At 38.7% G+C, this 14503-nt stretch overlaps 1 protein-coding gene across 1 annotated transcript in view; it reads right to left on the minus strand.

Moving 5' to 3' along the window:
• Window positions 1-1867: 1867 nt before the first annotated feature.
• The window catches only part of LOC145999384 (18S rRNA aminocarboxypropyltransferase), a 28760-nt gene continuing 16124 nt past the window's right edge, over window positions 1868-14503 (minus strand). The window contains exons 4-6 of the mRNA XM_083136329.1: window positions 12478-12691; window positions 4552-4725; window positions 1868-2055 (exon numbers count right to left, since the gene is read on the minus strand). Of these exons, the coding sequence (XP_082992455.1) occupies window positions 1964-2055; window positions 4552-4725; window positions 12478-12691 (480 nt within the window). The 3' untranslated portion in view covers window positions 1868-1963. The remainder of the gene's footprint in view (window positions 2056-4551; window positions 4726-12477; window positions 12692-14503) is intronic.

The following is a 14503-nucleotide window of genomic DNA, read 5'->3' on the forward strand; positions in this document are numbered from 1 at the left end:
GTGGAGTCGTCTCGCGTCACTACTTGCGCAGAAACTTGTTCTCGTTCGTCTGCTTCACAGATAGCTCGGACAGGGTGTACTATATATTCTCGTTTCAAGAGAGCATCTTTCTCTCATCTGCAGCAGCGGCGACTCATGGCTTTGTCGGGGTGTAGGAAGAAACTATGGTAAACGGAGGAAGGTTTGGAAAATGCATTCAATTACAGTCACACGTATCGTTTGTAATCGTTGCACGTAACATCTAGAATGTTAGCTGCAGGTCTATGCACAAGGTAGGGCAAGGGACCCTTGCCTCCTATCAACTATGAAATATTTTAATGTAAACCTGCAAAAATAGCATTGAAGATATTTTAGATTATGTAAAAATTTTGATTTCGTCCCCCCTTCCTGTCATTGTGTGGATTGAGGATAATAAAAAACTCTGAAATTGAGCTAGGATTTATTACTTTTTTCTGGATAACTAGTTTTAAGTTCAATTATGCATCTACTTTTCGAGTTTCAAACTTGCGGTACTTATTATTCACTACAGTTATGCAATATTGTTAATTTCCCCCCAAAAATGTGTACAATGGCTCAACAAACAAAATGGATTCATCATAGAACTTGACACGGATTGAGAAAATTGTTTACCCCAACCTTCTACCGTTTTCCTGCCATAAAACTTTCTCACGAACAAAATCAGTCAGGATAAAGAAAAGGTACAGGATGGACCGTGGCATGGTTGTAAAAAGCTTGTTGCTGTGTAGGCATACTCCCTTTTATTTCAAACATGTCTACTGGTGAAGTATAAATAAAAGTTGGACATAATTTTATTTTTATTTCCTGAAAACATATTCCTTTGAATTAGATTTCCCTCTCTCTAAGACTCACATTTGCAGATTATGCTAGATTTTACTATTATGCCAAAAGCAGGGTGCTAGAAGTCAACAAAGATTAAACTGTACTAGGTTTAGTACCATTTTGATGGGGTTGGTATCACTGATGAGGAAACCTACGATTCTTCCTCACTGGAGCTTTAAAACACAACCTGCCCCTTCCCCTCCTCACCTTTCTGTTTGTAGTGCTACGAGCATGGTACCTAAGGGTAAGAACACGGTGAGGCACAAGGACCCTTGCACATCGCACGGAGCCTGGTCAAGCCATAAAAATTGAATGAACTGGCTGTCGGACAGGCACCTTGAACACCATCGCACAAGCTTGCAAACGACAATTCTGTCAAAAAAAAAGTGGGGAAACAGGAGGGTGTCTTCCAGGAAAGGGAGAAGTGACCTTGAGTGGACCAATCACAGAGCCTTCTACTTGAAACAATGGACCCAAGATCAAACCGTGTTTGTTCCTGGGAACCTTTCGCGATGAGCGGGGCTCCACTGTTTTTCCCCATTTAACTCCATGGTTTTGAATTACCGGAAACTTGTCCCCGTGAGTTTCTGGCGATGTGCGATGTGTGATGTGCTTCACTGTGTTTTTAGCCTTAGCAGCAGCAAAGCCGTGTCCATCATCTTTGGACTGGGGCTGGAGCGAATGACGGCAATCAACTCTTGACAGGAGCTAAACTATTTAATTGTACATACATTGCGTTCATGTTTTTATAATGTGTATTATTATTAAACTCCTAAAACAGAGAACTGGAAGCAAGTATAAATGAACTGTAGGAAGTTCCTCACTTCATCCATGGAGGAATCGCCCCTGATCTGATCCTTTTGCCAGTGATAAGGATAAAACCTACAAAAGATCTGTGATTTTACTACAAACCCAGTGTGCAAATCAGCTACTCACATGATCCTCCAGAAGAGTACAAAAAGAACCTAAAAAGTGACAATGAGTGAGTCGAAAAAATGGCACCAGCTGTATGTCAACAAAGATGAAATCACATGTGCATAAATTTATTTTCCAACAAATTACAACAATATACAATGATGAGAATGGATTTTTACAAACATACAAATCAAATAAATATGATGTGTCACCTTGGGGTTGCTTCACTCACACCTACAGGCTCACATGCATCTTCCTCGTTTTCATCCGAATCTTCCGATGGTGGGTAAAGTGATATGTCTACAAAGGAAAGAGGATTATCTTGTTAACAATGACTCGAGGGTTTCAACATAGCATAATGGTTTACACACTTGCTCTTGGAAAAGGTGGTCCATGGTTTGATCCCTTTGGACTGGGGTAGATAAACTAAGGGTGCCTGAAAATTTTCACCTGGCACCTGAATTTTCAAATTCAGTTCTAAAAAAATATGTTTTCTTTAATATTTCGAATTCACTTATGGAAATTTCCATTACCTTTGTTTAAAATAAAGAGTACAGTGTTATTTTTAATTGTTCTGCGTTTTCTGTAATATGTGTCATTTTATAAGAATAATAAACATGAAATTACAAAGTGTTGCACTGTTGCTAGCCAAATTTTAATAATAATAATAATAAAATTTTGAAAAATGAGAAAAAGAGGCTGGTGCATGAATTATTTTTAAATTTTTCTACCCCTGCCTGTGGGTACCTGGATATTCAGTATTGAACCAGTATCGTAAGGACATTCTTCAAGTGTAGCAGAGACGAGTGTAGAATGTCAAATAAAGTGGTTACAGAACTGTCCATCATCAAGGGGCTGGTGTGTAAGAGCTGTTTCAGTCATAAATGCTATTTTATGCACAACAATATTAATGAGTCAATACTGAAAAAATGAAGATGAGAAAGTGAATGAAATAAAATTTAAAAAAATAATTGATTCATTGATTTGTTCTTTATGCTATTTGGCTTTTCTACCACTTTTGGCTAATCGCAAAAGATGAGGATGAGTGATGATATGATGAAGGAATTCACAAAGAACACCCACGGCCAGGTCAGGATTCAAACCTGGGACCCATAATGCTAACCACTCCACCAAGAAAGATGGCATGTAAAAATAAAATAAAAAAGAAAGCATGTAAAAGATAATTATTTAAGAACAAGGAAATGCAGTGAAGCAACCTTAAATTTTGAAGATCACATTAGAATGGCACGGAATGGATATTTGCATGTACTATGGCATGATTTTTAAGTTCAACAGTTCTGTAGTTCTGGAATGGGTGTGGTTGTGGAAAACCTGGACATGGAGCTGTATTAAGCGCTGTAAATGACACAATGACCATAATCTTGGGTAGATTTTTTTCTAAATGGGAAGGGAGTACAGTGACATATTAATCTTTTGAGTCCCAAGGCCATTTTCACATGTAAGCCTCTCTGTCCCGAGCCGATTATGAGCAAAATGCAGTTTCAATTAAATAAGTGTAGATCGGAGACTAATTGTCCTAGAGAGATGAGTGATCTACCGTTGTACGCAGAATGAACCAGAGATTCAGACTATATGAAATTTATGCAAATTAGGTGTATATGTGGTGGGGGGAGGGGGCTAACTCTCAAAATTCCAAAATTTCGGAAAAAAAAATTTGGTTCCCCCACCCTCCCTCCAAGAAAAATGTACATGACAGTGTCGACATGCACATGGAAATGATCGCTGACATGTAAGGAACACAAAAATATTTGCATTATTATCATAAGACCAATGTAACTTGAGTTGTACCCCCAAAAGGAATGGTCGGCACGCCACTGATTCAAGCTTCAAAATGCAGCGGTACCTTGAAATGACTTTAGCTCAGATACTATTTGCCCTGGAGATATGAACGATATACCGTTGTAAGCAGAATGAATCACAGATTCAGACGATATATAATTTATGCACACTCGGCGTACATATGGAGGGGGAAAGGGGGGAAATCCCCTCAAAAATACTTTTCTTTAAAAAAATGGTGTATCTCACTGACTCTTTCAAGGATGATAATTGTAGTGAACATAATGGAGAACCAGATTTTCTGAGTAATAGATTTTGTCTTTATGAACCTCCTGCAAAAGTAAGCGTTAAGGCTTTGGCTGGACCTTTGGCTTTCGAATGGGTAAATTTTTTCAAATATTCCTCTCCATTCGAAAAACCTCTTGGATATTTCAAAATATTAAAAATTGCATACCCTTAGAATTCCTTCTAGAGCATTGACGTGAATTTTCGTGTAGTTTTCTTTCACTGTTGTCTAGATATTATCAATAGTTTAATAGACTTACGTAATCACGAAACCTGCTAGTAAAAATTGGGCATGTGCTGACCCCCCCCCCCCTCCAAGGGGCAAACCTGACAGATGCAAATTAATATATGGTTATTTTAAGAAGAACCTAGAAAGCTGTGGGCCTTCCCGATGATCCAGTAGGTCCAGTCTCGATTAGCCTTACTGTGCATAAAGTGGACTTCATATATAAAAACACCTACTCAATCAATGAAACCTAAAAAGCTGACAGAGCCTGCATATGAAATATACAAAAACCTAATATCCTGTGATACAAAGTGGATTTATGATCAATTTAAACTGGCCCAATACAATAGTACTAAGGTAATGCATTGTGAAAGTAATTGATATACTTGCCTTGTAAACAATGTCTGTGAACAAATTCCTATGACATGATTCAACAATCGCTTTTCATTTGAACAATGGTTAGATGACTACAAGGAGTGGTCACTTACCTTCACGTTCAGACTTTTCTTGCTCAACGTCAGCCAGGTATTTGTTTTGAACAGCGACGACTTCCATGCTTCTGGTGCAGGCCGAGTAGCTCTCAAGCAGCTCTCGGTTCAGCTCAAGAAATGTCTTTCCCCACTTGAATTTACTGAGGTACAGCATCGCAATGTCTTTGAAACCTAGAAACAACAGTGCATATCATTTGTACACTATGAATAATCTAGTATTCTTCTACAGTGTACCCAAAATAATATTTCCGCAAGATTTTATCGTGCTCAATAATTGTCAAGCAAATTTATTTATTTTTGTGGACAACTGAATGAAATTACTTCCTCTCTTAAAATAGTGAAATTCCGAAAACTCTAGCCTCACCAAAAGTGTGTTACTGGGGAAATTAGGTATGAGTTCAAAATATATATTTTATTATTTCAATGTCCTGCTTAAAGATTTGCATAACCAATGTTGAATATAACAAAATATTACTTTACAGTAGTCCTTACTTGAAATTGAGGCGAAACCAGTGCTGGGAAAGCTTGGGGGGGGGGGGGAGGGAAGAGCATACACTGGATCACAATTTCTCAGTATAGATTGACTAGCCATGTGAGTATATACAGGGTGTTTCAATGACCACAGAAATTCAGGGTTGATGAAGGAAAAAGCAGCAACATGAGATAAGAAATCCATGCCCAGAAACACCTTGTTCAGACATTACAAGCCAAAACGATTGTGAAGAGAAGGGTATGTAACCTCACAAAAGGCTAGGGGAAATAACTTACACAAAATGCCCTGGATAATGAATAATAATAATCCACACCTGTGGATAATGAAGAGGCATACAGTTCCTGTAACAATTGTTTTTGGCATGTAACAAGGCCTGAACACAGCATTTCTTGACAATGGTGCCTTATCTCACGCTGGTGTTTTTGTTCCTGTCCTCATCCCTGAAACACTCTGTATAAGCATTATTACGTTAATAATTTTCTGATCAAGGAGAAACATGTATAATTTTCTCATGTCAACTTTTAATCAATACCATTTTAAATTAACCCTGTATTTTGAGAAATCAGTGCAATAATCCAGAGCATGGTGTAATGATAGAATCACTACATGATCCTCTTTTTTATTTGTTTTTGTGTTATGTTCAATATTATTTCTTATTTAGTGAAAGTAATACTTTTATAATACAATTTCTGATGTAATCTGCTGTAGGGATGGCCTATGTGACTGTGAAACTCAGCTTGCAGAAGTCTGTTAGTATCAAATACTTGTAGCTTCAAACCTGTGAGGCTCTAAAATTCCAGTTTATTGGTCTGTTTTTGAATCGCCTATATAAAGAGACCCAACTGAACAGCATGGTTGGCATTTCTTACGAGTTTTTGGGCAACAGGGGAGACCTCGGTGCCGGTAGAGTGGCTGGGCTAGTCATATGGCTAGCGGTCATGGATCAACTATTTGCTTTCATTGAAATACATAGATAAGTCCACATATTTTTTTTATTTGTTTGGTGACAAGCTAACGCTTAGTTTTTTTCGGTGGACATTTGTTATTATTCTTATAGAAACGTTGTATCTGAGGGAATTAAGGGACGCGTTTCATTTCAAGTATATATCTATCCGTTGGTGAAAAGCCAAGTACATTGTTGCGCAAAATTATTAGTTTGTATTTGTAGATTTGTCACTGTCAAGGATCCGGTTTTGTTTGGGAAATGTTCAGTGTGCACAATGACTGTACAGTTTACGTTACGTTACATTACATTATTCATGGCAAGTTGGTTAAAGAAATTACTCTTTCTGTGTTAGAAATATTGTAGCAAGAAGAAAATTTTCTGCAAAACTTATAATTACAAGCATGTCATAAAGAGTTTGGATTAAATATATCACCTTGTCTGTAAAAATTTTCAAGTGTTGCATTCTTTTTGCACCTCAGTGTAGTTTGTTTTTTCTCTCTCTTTCTTTTCTCCTTACAATTATTATTTTTACTAACTCTCACATTTTAGATTGATTGATTTAGTTTATTTCACTTCGCGTTTTGTGCCTCTTGGCTAATTTGTGAAGATGGGGATGAAATGATGAAATACATGAATGGACATTCACAAACAACCAAGCCCGACCGGGATTCGAACCCGAGACCCTTGGCGTTGCAGCACAATGTGCTAACCACATGGCCACAGGGTCGGGCCCTCACATTTTAGAGACTCTAACTTATTTAATATCATTCAAGAAATAACAATTGTTCTACTCCCCCGTCATAACAAATTACACCTTGTTATATGACTACCGTACTGATTAATACATATAAATCCTATTTTATTGCTCTACTAGCACAAAATGTTAACTTGCATTGCATTGAGTTGGTGTTTTAAGTCCACTTTATGCACAATAAGGCTAATCGGGACTGGACCTACAGTTTAAAGTGGGATCCGAACCACTTGTGCCTCCACCGGGTATCGAACCCGGGACCCCTTGATTACAAGGCAAAGACGACAAAATGTTAACTGTAAACCAAGCTTGTTTCTGGTACGCCGAAACAATCTTGGAACACACTTCCATGAGACATTAACCAGTTGTGGGTTATCACCTTAAACAGGTATAATTGAAAGCATCAATACAGGAGGAGGAAAAGAAAAACGGGGGAACCGATATTCCGCTTATCTGACGCCCTGGTTTTATTTTAAAGGCACCACAGCATTTAGTGCCTACCCCTGAATGTATATGGGTGGAGGTTGAGCATCTTCAGGGGTTCTCCCCCTTTTTCTTCGCTTAACAATTAGGTAAGTAAACAAGCTGTCTAAATGGCTGAATACATTAACGCCATGGATCAAGGAAACGACTTTGCCACCCTTACGTCTGAGACATCTGGTGGTAAAACTTCCGAATTACTAGCAACCACCGACGATAGTTTCGCGAGCAGGTCCAACGCAAGACTGTGGCTTATTCCGCGACTGAATATAGTTCCCTGTTTGATTTGCATTTTCCTCCGTCGCTGCAGTTCTTCCTCTACAATTTACCTGTACTTAGTGCAACACACGAAACGTAGATGTACTTTGGCTGTATGTTATGCATTAGAATAGACAAGATGAGAAAGGTTGTTTTATATTTCGATTTAATTTAGCTAAAAAAAATAAAAGATGTAGTTGAATGTTTGCAAACTACTGCAAGGAAGTGTTATGGTGTTCTCTGTGTACAAAGTTACCATTTGATTCCTTTCCTAAAATATAAGTTAATTACTCTGTATTTTACTTACAAACAGCGAAATATAGTATACGCTAAAATAAAACTTTCACCCACAAAATACGAAACACGTGCCGACCCTCGTTCAAGCTCCCCTCCCCAAACATCCGGTACTGTAAATTCCTTCCTCGCAGAACATTCAACCACCACCCTCCGACTGCTTTTGTTTTGATTTTGTCTGTCCCCGAGGCAAGGTTGACCACTCAACTGAATGTCTGTAGTGCTAGCCCTTAGCCAGCGACTCAGGTTGGGTTGGAATTTCCTATGAGCGATTGTTTTGGTTTTGGTGATAGCAGGGGTGGAAACTATTTAAGTGGTAAAAATTATTGATTTAATTGAACAAAGTAAAAAAAAAACTGACAAATTACTGACCACTTACTTATTGTAACGAATCAGTCTCGTTACAAATTGTATGGGATCCACCTTTATATGAATAAGCTTTCTTAGAATCTAAGTATTGAAAATTGAATTTTTGTATTATAGTTAATATTCAGGATTGAATACACTCTTTATAGTTCATATATCCTACACTCGTCTACGCCACTTTTCAGGCTGCCTCGATAGCGTAGGGGATAACGTTGTGGGATTGTGATCAAGGGATCGGAAACTCCACTACTCCAGTTCCGATTTGCCTATCTGAGCAACTAGTGACCCAAAAACTTCGTCACTTTCCACGGCAAGGATAAATGGTGATCCGATGATACAGGGAATAGAACAAATGCCCTAAAATATGTAAACCATGGCCATAATTCGAACCTAGAGCCTTTAGAACAGAAGTCAGTTAGTTCTGCGCCACCGAGGTAGCAGCTTTGGAATATGCGTAATAAACTCCATGGTGAAAATTTCGTCTGAGGTTCAATACCTACCGAATGGCTTATCTTTGGAGTACACCTGCTCAGCGCAACGAGTCCAATTATTTTTATCGTGCCGACCTTCGACGCCGAATGGTTGGCACAGCGCGCTACGACGACAGGGTTCCCGGGTTCGAATCCAAGCTTGGTTATGGGCTTCCATGTGAGCGTCGTTTCATCAATTTCATAATATCATATCACTTGTTCTCATCTTCGAGATTAGCCGAAAGTGGCAGAAAAACGAAGAAATATAAACCAAATAAATAAATCGATCAAACCAATTGTTGCTGTTATTTGGCTTTCCAGGTGAAGCTTAATTGGCTTTCCTTTTTAATGAACTCGCCATTATCCTCACGATGCTTGGCCAACACCAGACAGTTCACACCGAAAGCAACATTTGGCTACCTGGGACTGCACATGAATTAATAATTCATTTCGTAATATTGGTATGAATATTATAAATTCGCTCACACATAAAAGATCGTTATTAAAAATCGTAATTAAAATTATGTTTCAATCTGAAAAAAATTGACATAAAAATATATTAAAGGCCCACATAAATACAACGTCAAGGCAAAAGCAAAATATCTCACCAGGAAATACTTTTCTTTTTGCGAACAACAGAATAAATTTCAAGAACCAAGAAGAGTAAAATAATACTAATAATATTAAATAATACAACCTCAGAAAGTGGAATATATCTGACTTCACTGATTCACTCATTCTGTCGTTTATGTAACGAGTAGCTACTTTCCTACTTTTTGTTTACAAGACTGTTCGCGAATAGGAACTCGGATCTTTCCAATGTCTCTGATAGTTTCGCCTGAAAGTCAACCTCCGTGGCGGAATGGTTAGAACAGCGCGCTACGGCGACAGGGGTTCAGTGACGATGCCAGGGGAGGGGGGCAGATGTCCCCTGGCACCTCGCCCCCTAACCCCCAACTGACGTTAATGAAATATCGAATAATAAGATAGTTCATTTCTAAGAGTATGACAATTTTCACAGTTTTCGAAGTGGTGTATTCTGTATGCTCTCACTTTTCCTGCTTATAATACCAACACCACTATAACAAAAAGTAATTTTGTTTTAGTATATATATGTGTGTGTGACTTTCGTTCAAGATTCCAGCGCCGACCTGGGCATAGGTGATATTCATTTATGTCCTGTAATTTTCGCAAATAATCTCAGTTTTAACCAGTTTTAAGAACTGGAAAAAGTGTTGAATTGTTGCAATCTACACTCCCTCCATTTTATAAGGGGTGGTCACGGACTTTAGACTCACCCTGTATATTGCAATATGTATACTTTACATATGTTTCTTCATTGAAATTCGTCCTACAGGACAACTTCAGTTAGCCAACTTAACGTACAGGGTGTGTCTTACTGAGTTTATGTTTGCGTAGCGCAACTGTAAGTGTTACAAAAATTACCTCAAGTTCTCCAAAAATTAACTTTTCCCCAAATTTTCTTATTTTCTTCTTCTTCTTCTACAAATTGTGCGTGATGGAACCTAAATGTACTTCGTTGGAATCTGAGTTCCATAAGCTTTCCAACGAGGTATCATTTGTGATTCTGGGATGATAGCCCTGTCTAGTTGGCTGCACGTTTTGACTCGCTTTGACTCTCTTTGCACCGAAGCATCTAGTTGGTTGAACGGTGCAACACCGAGTCCTCTAGTTCGTTGATTTCGAGTCAAGTAGTATATTTGGTGTCTGCACCGTCTGCAGTACCTTCAGGACCGGTGCAAGTGTGGTGTATAATGACGTGGTGCGTGCCAACTAATCAAATGACCGTTTAAAGAAGCAGACAGGCATTTGTTGAATCTTTTGAACTTGAACACCGTTTTCCGTCTAGTTGGTTGAACGCAAGACTTCTAGTAGTCTTGGGTTGAACGTCATTTCCTTGCACCACCCAGACACTGGATACACCTGCACTGCACCGAGTGTTAAAAAGTGCAGCCAAGTAGACGGGGCTAATTAGTAGAGGGGTACAAAGGCCGCCAACATGAAGCTCTGCAATTTCCTTCAAATTTTGGCCGGGGTCTAAAGGTTGATGCTATAACTGCCATTAATTCTAAATCTGAGGGTGAAGAACACAAACCAAGTTCAGATTCGTCTTCAGCAGCTCGAAAAAAAAAATTCACTGTCGACCAGTGTTATCATTCATCCTCGTTGTCGCGATTAGTCAAAAGTGGCGTAGAAGCGACGTTAAATAAGAAAAAATAGAGTTTCGTCTGAATAAGAAAATTCTCAAAAGTATTTCTTTTTTAATCACTGTCAATACAAGTAATTGTGGAACAACTTCTACTTCATCAAATTCTTCTAACGTTGGCGCCTTTCCTTTCCCGTATAATCAACGGTCCCGGGTTCGGATTTGGTGAGATGTAAAAGTGGATGTAAAAGAAAAACAGTTGTTTCATCCTTGCATTTGTCTTGGAATCTTGTGTCTACCCATAATATTCTCAATATTACATCCTGTCGTATCTTTACGGCATATTTTGTGACCCTCCCAGGAAAATTGTATGCGTCCACCTATGCTTGCAGTCAGTCTATTTCATATCTCGTTTGTCTACAATTATTTTTGTAGGATACCGTACATAAGCAGTACGGATTTCGTGAGAATACGTAAACTTTCATTTGTGAAATTATTCAAGGGAAGCATCTAGGTGAAAGAAAATACTTTTACACAATAATAGAATATGCAGCTTATTGTGCAATCAAAACAATAATTATTCACACATTTTGTAGAAACCCTTTCCCAATGGAAAGACGTAAGGGTTTCCAAAAAGAGGAAATGTTTCTGGTTGTATTGCCTAATCACTGGGATCTGTTGTATCGTAAATAAACACACCGTTGTGTCATTCCGAAAAGTTGACCTTGACCACTCTCAAGTGAAGTGACAAACATTTGGAGCTCGCTCCTACCGAGGGACGGAAGAACCATAGCGGTATCCCTCCCTCAGGCAATTTCTAGGCTTCAGACCAGCAAGGTTTTCTACGACCCATGAATTTGCGGACAAAATTGTTCGCGTGACGACTGCGCAGTTTTAAATTATCTACGTTACAGGAAGTAATATAAATACATATTTACATTTATCTATATTGCTTTTGTTATTCTCTCCAAATTTTCAAGTTAATTGCTCGCCTCGTCTTTCTCTTCCCTGACCTGATAGAGACAATCTTCTCTATTTTTTGGCGATTGTGTTAGTTGACAGCACTCGACGAACGTGAAGCTGCCCAACTCAAATATCCCTCCGCCTCCTGGAAGTTCCAAGAGTAATGGTAGGTGGCAGCACAATATGCTGCGAAAAAAATATGCTGCAGACTTCGAATATTATAGTAATTGCATAATAATACGCAAAGTTCCCAGTGACAAGTATACATCAATCGCAGCATAAATGTTTCCTCTAGTGAACTATTATGTTGGATTTATAATATTCTTCTTGTGAAATAAGAAAATTAAGTGGAAAGGCATGTCAGCTGCATTTTGTCAGTTTTTATTATTTTGCTCTCAATATAATTATAAAATTTATGCTTCGAAGTATTAGAACACAGGCGACGGTTACGAAGAACAAGGCCCTACAAGCAGATGGTCGAAGTTCCATTTCAGAGCAACGCAATTATGGTAACAATTTACCATGTAAATGAATGGGACGAATTTTCAAGATGGCGGCCGTAGTCCATCCCGTTAAGTAACTGACTCACATTCCTACTACAGGGTTCCCGGTTGGAGGCTTTACATTACTTTTTGAGCATCATTTGATGCACCTTCATTGTAGTGCTCAAGTGGCATATAAACAATGCAAGTTAAGAAAATACAACTATTGCAGACGAACATATGGTCATCTTACCTGTGATAAAAAACGTGGCTGCAAGCGCCTCAACACACGACAACTGGCACGGCTTCCCGTAGTTTATGGGATTGGCAGCCACGAGGAAGGGCAGGAGACGAGGGTGTCCGGCCTTCATCCGGGAGAATGGAGTTTCCTCTAATCGTGCCCATGAGCAATCAACCACAGCAACTCCATGCTGTTCCACCACGGCTCGGTCTTCTGGGGCCACGCACTGTTATGGACAGAACAAACACAATAAGAATCTCCGGTAGGCTTAGATAATTGACTGAGTTTGTGTTTTAAGTCCGCTTCCGAACCACTATGTGCCTCCACTGGGTATCGAACCTGGGACCCCTTGATTACAAGGCAACGACGCTACCACTGCACCATCAGGGAGGCCCAGTAGGTTTAGATAAAAGTTAACGAGAACATCAATGTCAAATTCTTCTTTGTAGCTATTACTTGTGGCTGATCCATGTTGAATTGTTGGACCACTGTACTTGGTTTATTGTATGTATAACTTTTCAGAAACTTGCTCCATACCGAATTGAGAGCCTTTTCGAACAGGCAAAACAAGTGGTATACGCTCACAGCCCAATAGTACATGTGCAACCATAATTTGTCTGTGGTAGTGTTCCCTCAAATATAGATTGTGAAGTGAAAGATGCAGTGAAATTGAAACTTAAGTAAACATAGTCAATAACTCCATGTTAAAATGTAGTTTACTCTATCTTACCAATACACAGTGATATATGAAAATGAAATAGATCATTGTGGGCTGAAACTAGTAAGGTGGATATTTTACATGCATAGGTCTATGATTATTGGCCCATTAAAATGACATTCCACTGTATACGCTCAAGGGTGGGAGACTAGAGTGAGTTCGAGCGAGCGAAAGTGGTCTTGTTCAGTATTCTAATCTCCATCCTCTAAATTTTAGAGTCTAAAACTAAACTTCATAGCGCAACAGCTCTTGAACGGCCAGGGCCTGACAGAGCAGCTTTTCATTGGGTGACGCATGGTCAGCGCATAGGATCTCATCACCGCTGTTTTCTGGCTTTCGTCATTGGAGCCCGCTACTTCTTCTTTTCAAGTAGCTTCCCAATTGTCCTCACGATGCTGGGTTAGCGCTGAAATTTTAAGAGTACTCACCAGTAATCGAACCCAGATCCGCTCGCACCAAAGGCAAGAGCGCTAACCACTTGGCTATGGTGGCGTATTTGTTTCTATCTAGTCAGCAGTCCCAGAACACAGGACGTGTTTCTCCCAAGGATCCATATGCACAGTTGGCGTCCTTCAGCCTTTACATAGATCATTCATGCAAGAAGCTAAACACCGTATGTTACCAATTAAGAACTTTAAAAAATAGTTTCAATACAGCGTGTATGCTAAATATCTATTTCTCAAACTTCGAAAGTATTTTGAGGTATGGTATCCAATTTTGGGGGAACTCTGCTCCATCGCAGAGGATTTTTAAAATTCAAAGAAGAGCATTGCGTATTTTGGCAAATGCACACAAAACTGATACATGTAAACCTCTTTTTAAAAAATTCCTTTTATTAACACTTCCAAGTTTGTACATACTTGAAACACTTACTTTCATACACGAAACAAAATTGAACTATCCAAAGAACATAAGACAATTACAATACCAGACAAAAAGATAACTTCCACATTCCTAACTGCATACCAAACAGGACATTTTTACTCAGGCATTCATTTATACAATATGTTACCAAAAAGTTACAAAAATTTTGAAAGAACCACAATCTTTAAAAGTGAAGTGAAAAAATTGTTATTGGAATACACATTATAATTCAGTTCAAGAATTTCAGGAATTAAATAACTTTATAAAATAAATTTAGATTGTATACACTATAATATGTACTTTTACAGCACTAGAGTTGATGAGCTGTATCTTTGCAGGTGACTTTGGCTACTGTGAGTAGAGAGAGATATATATTTCCATAGTTGCCATCTACTCTCCGTTTTGGTGCTTAACCAGCTATTGCAAAGTAATAGCAGAATCATGCACAGTGGCTAA

Source organism: Lepisma saccharinum, chromosome 15, assembly GCF_977018435.1.
Source record: "Lepisma saccharinum chromosome 15, izLepSacc3.1, whole genome shotgun sequence".
Lineage (NCBI taxonomy): Eukaryota > Metazoa > Arthropoda > Insecta > Zygentoma > Lepismatidae > Lepisma > Lepisma saccharinum.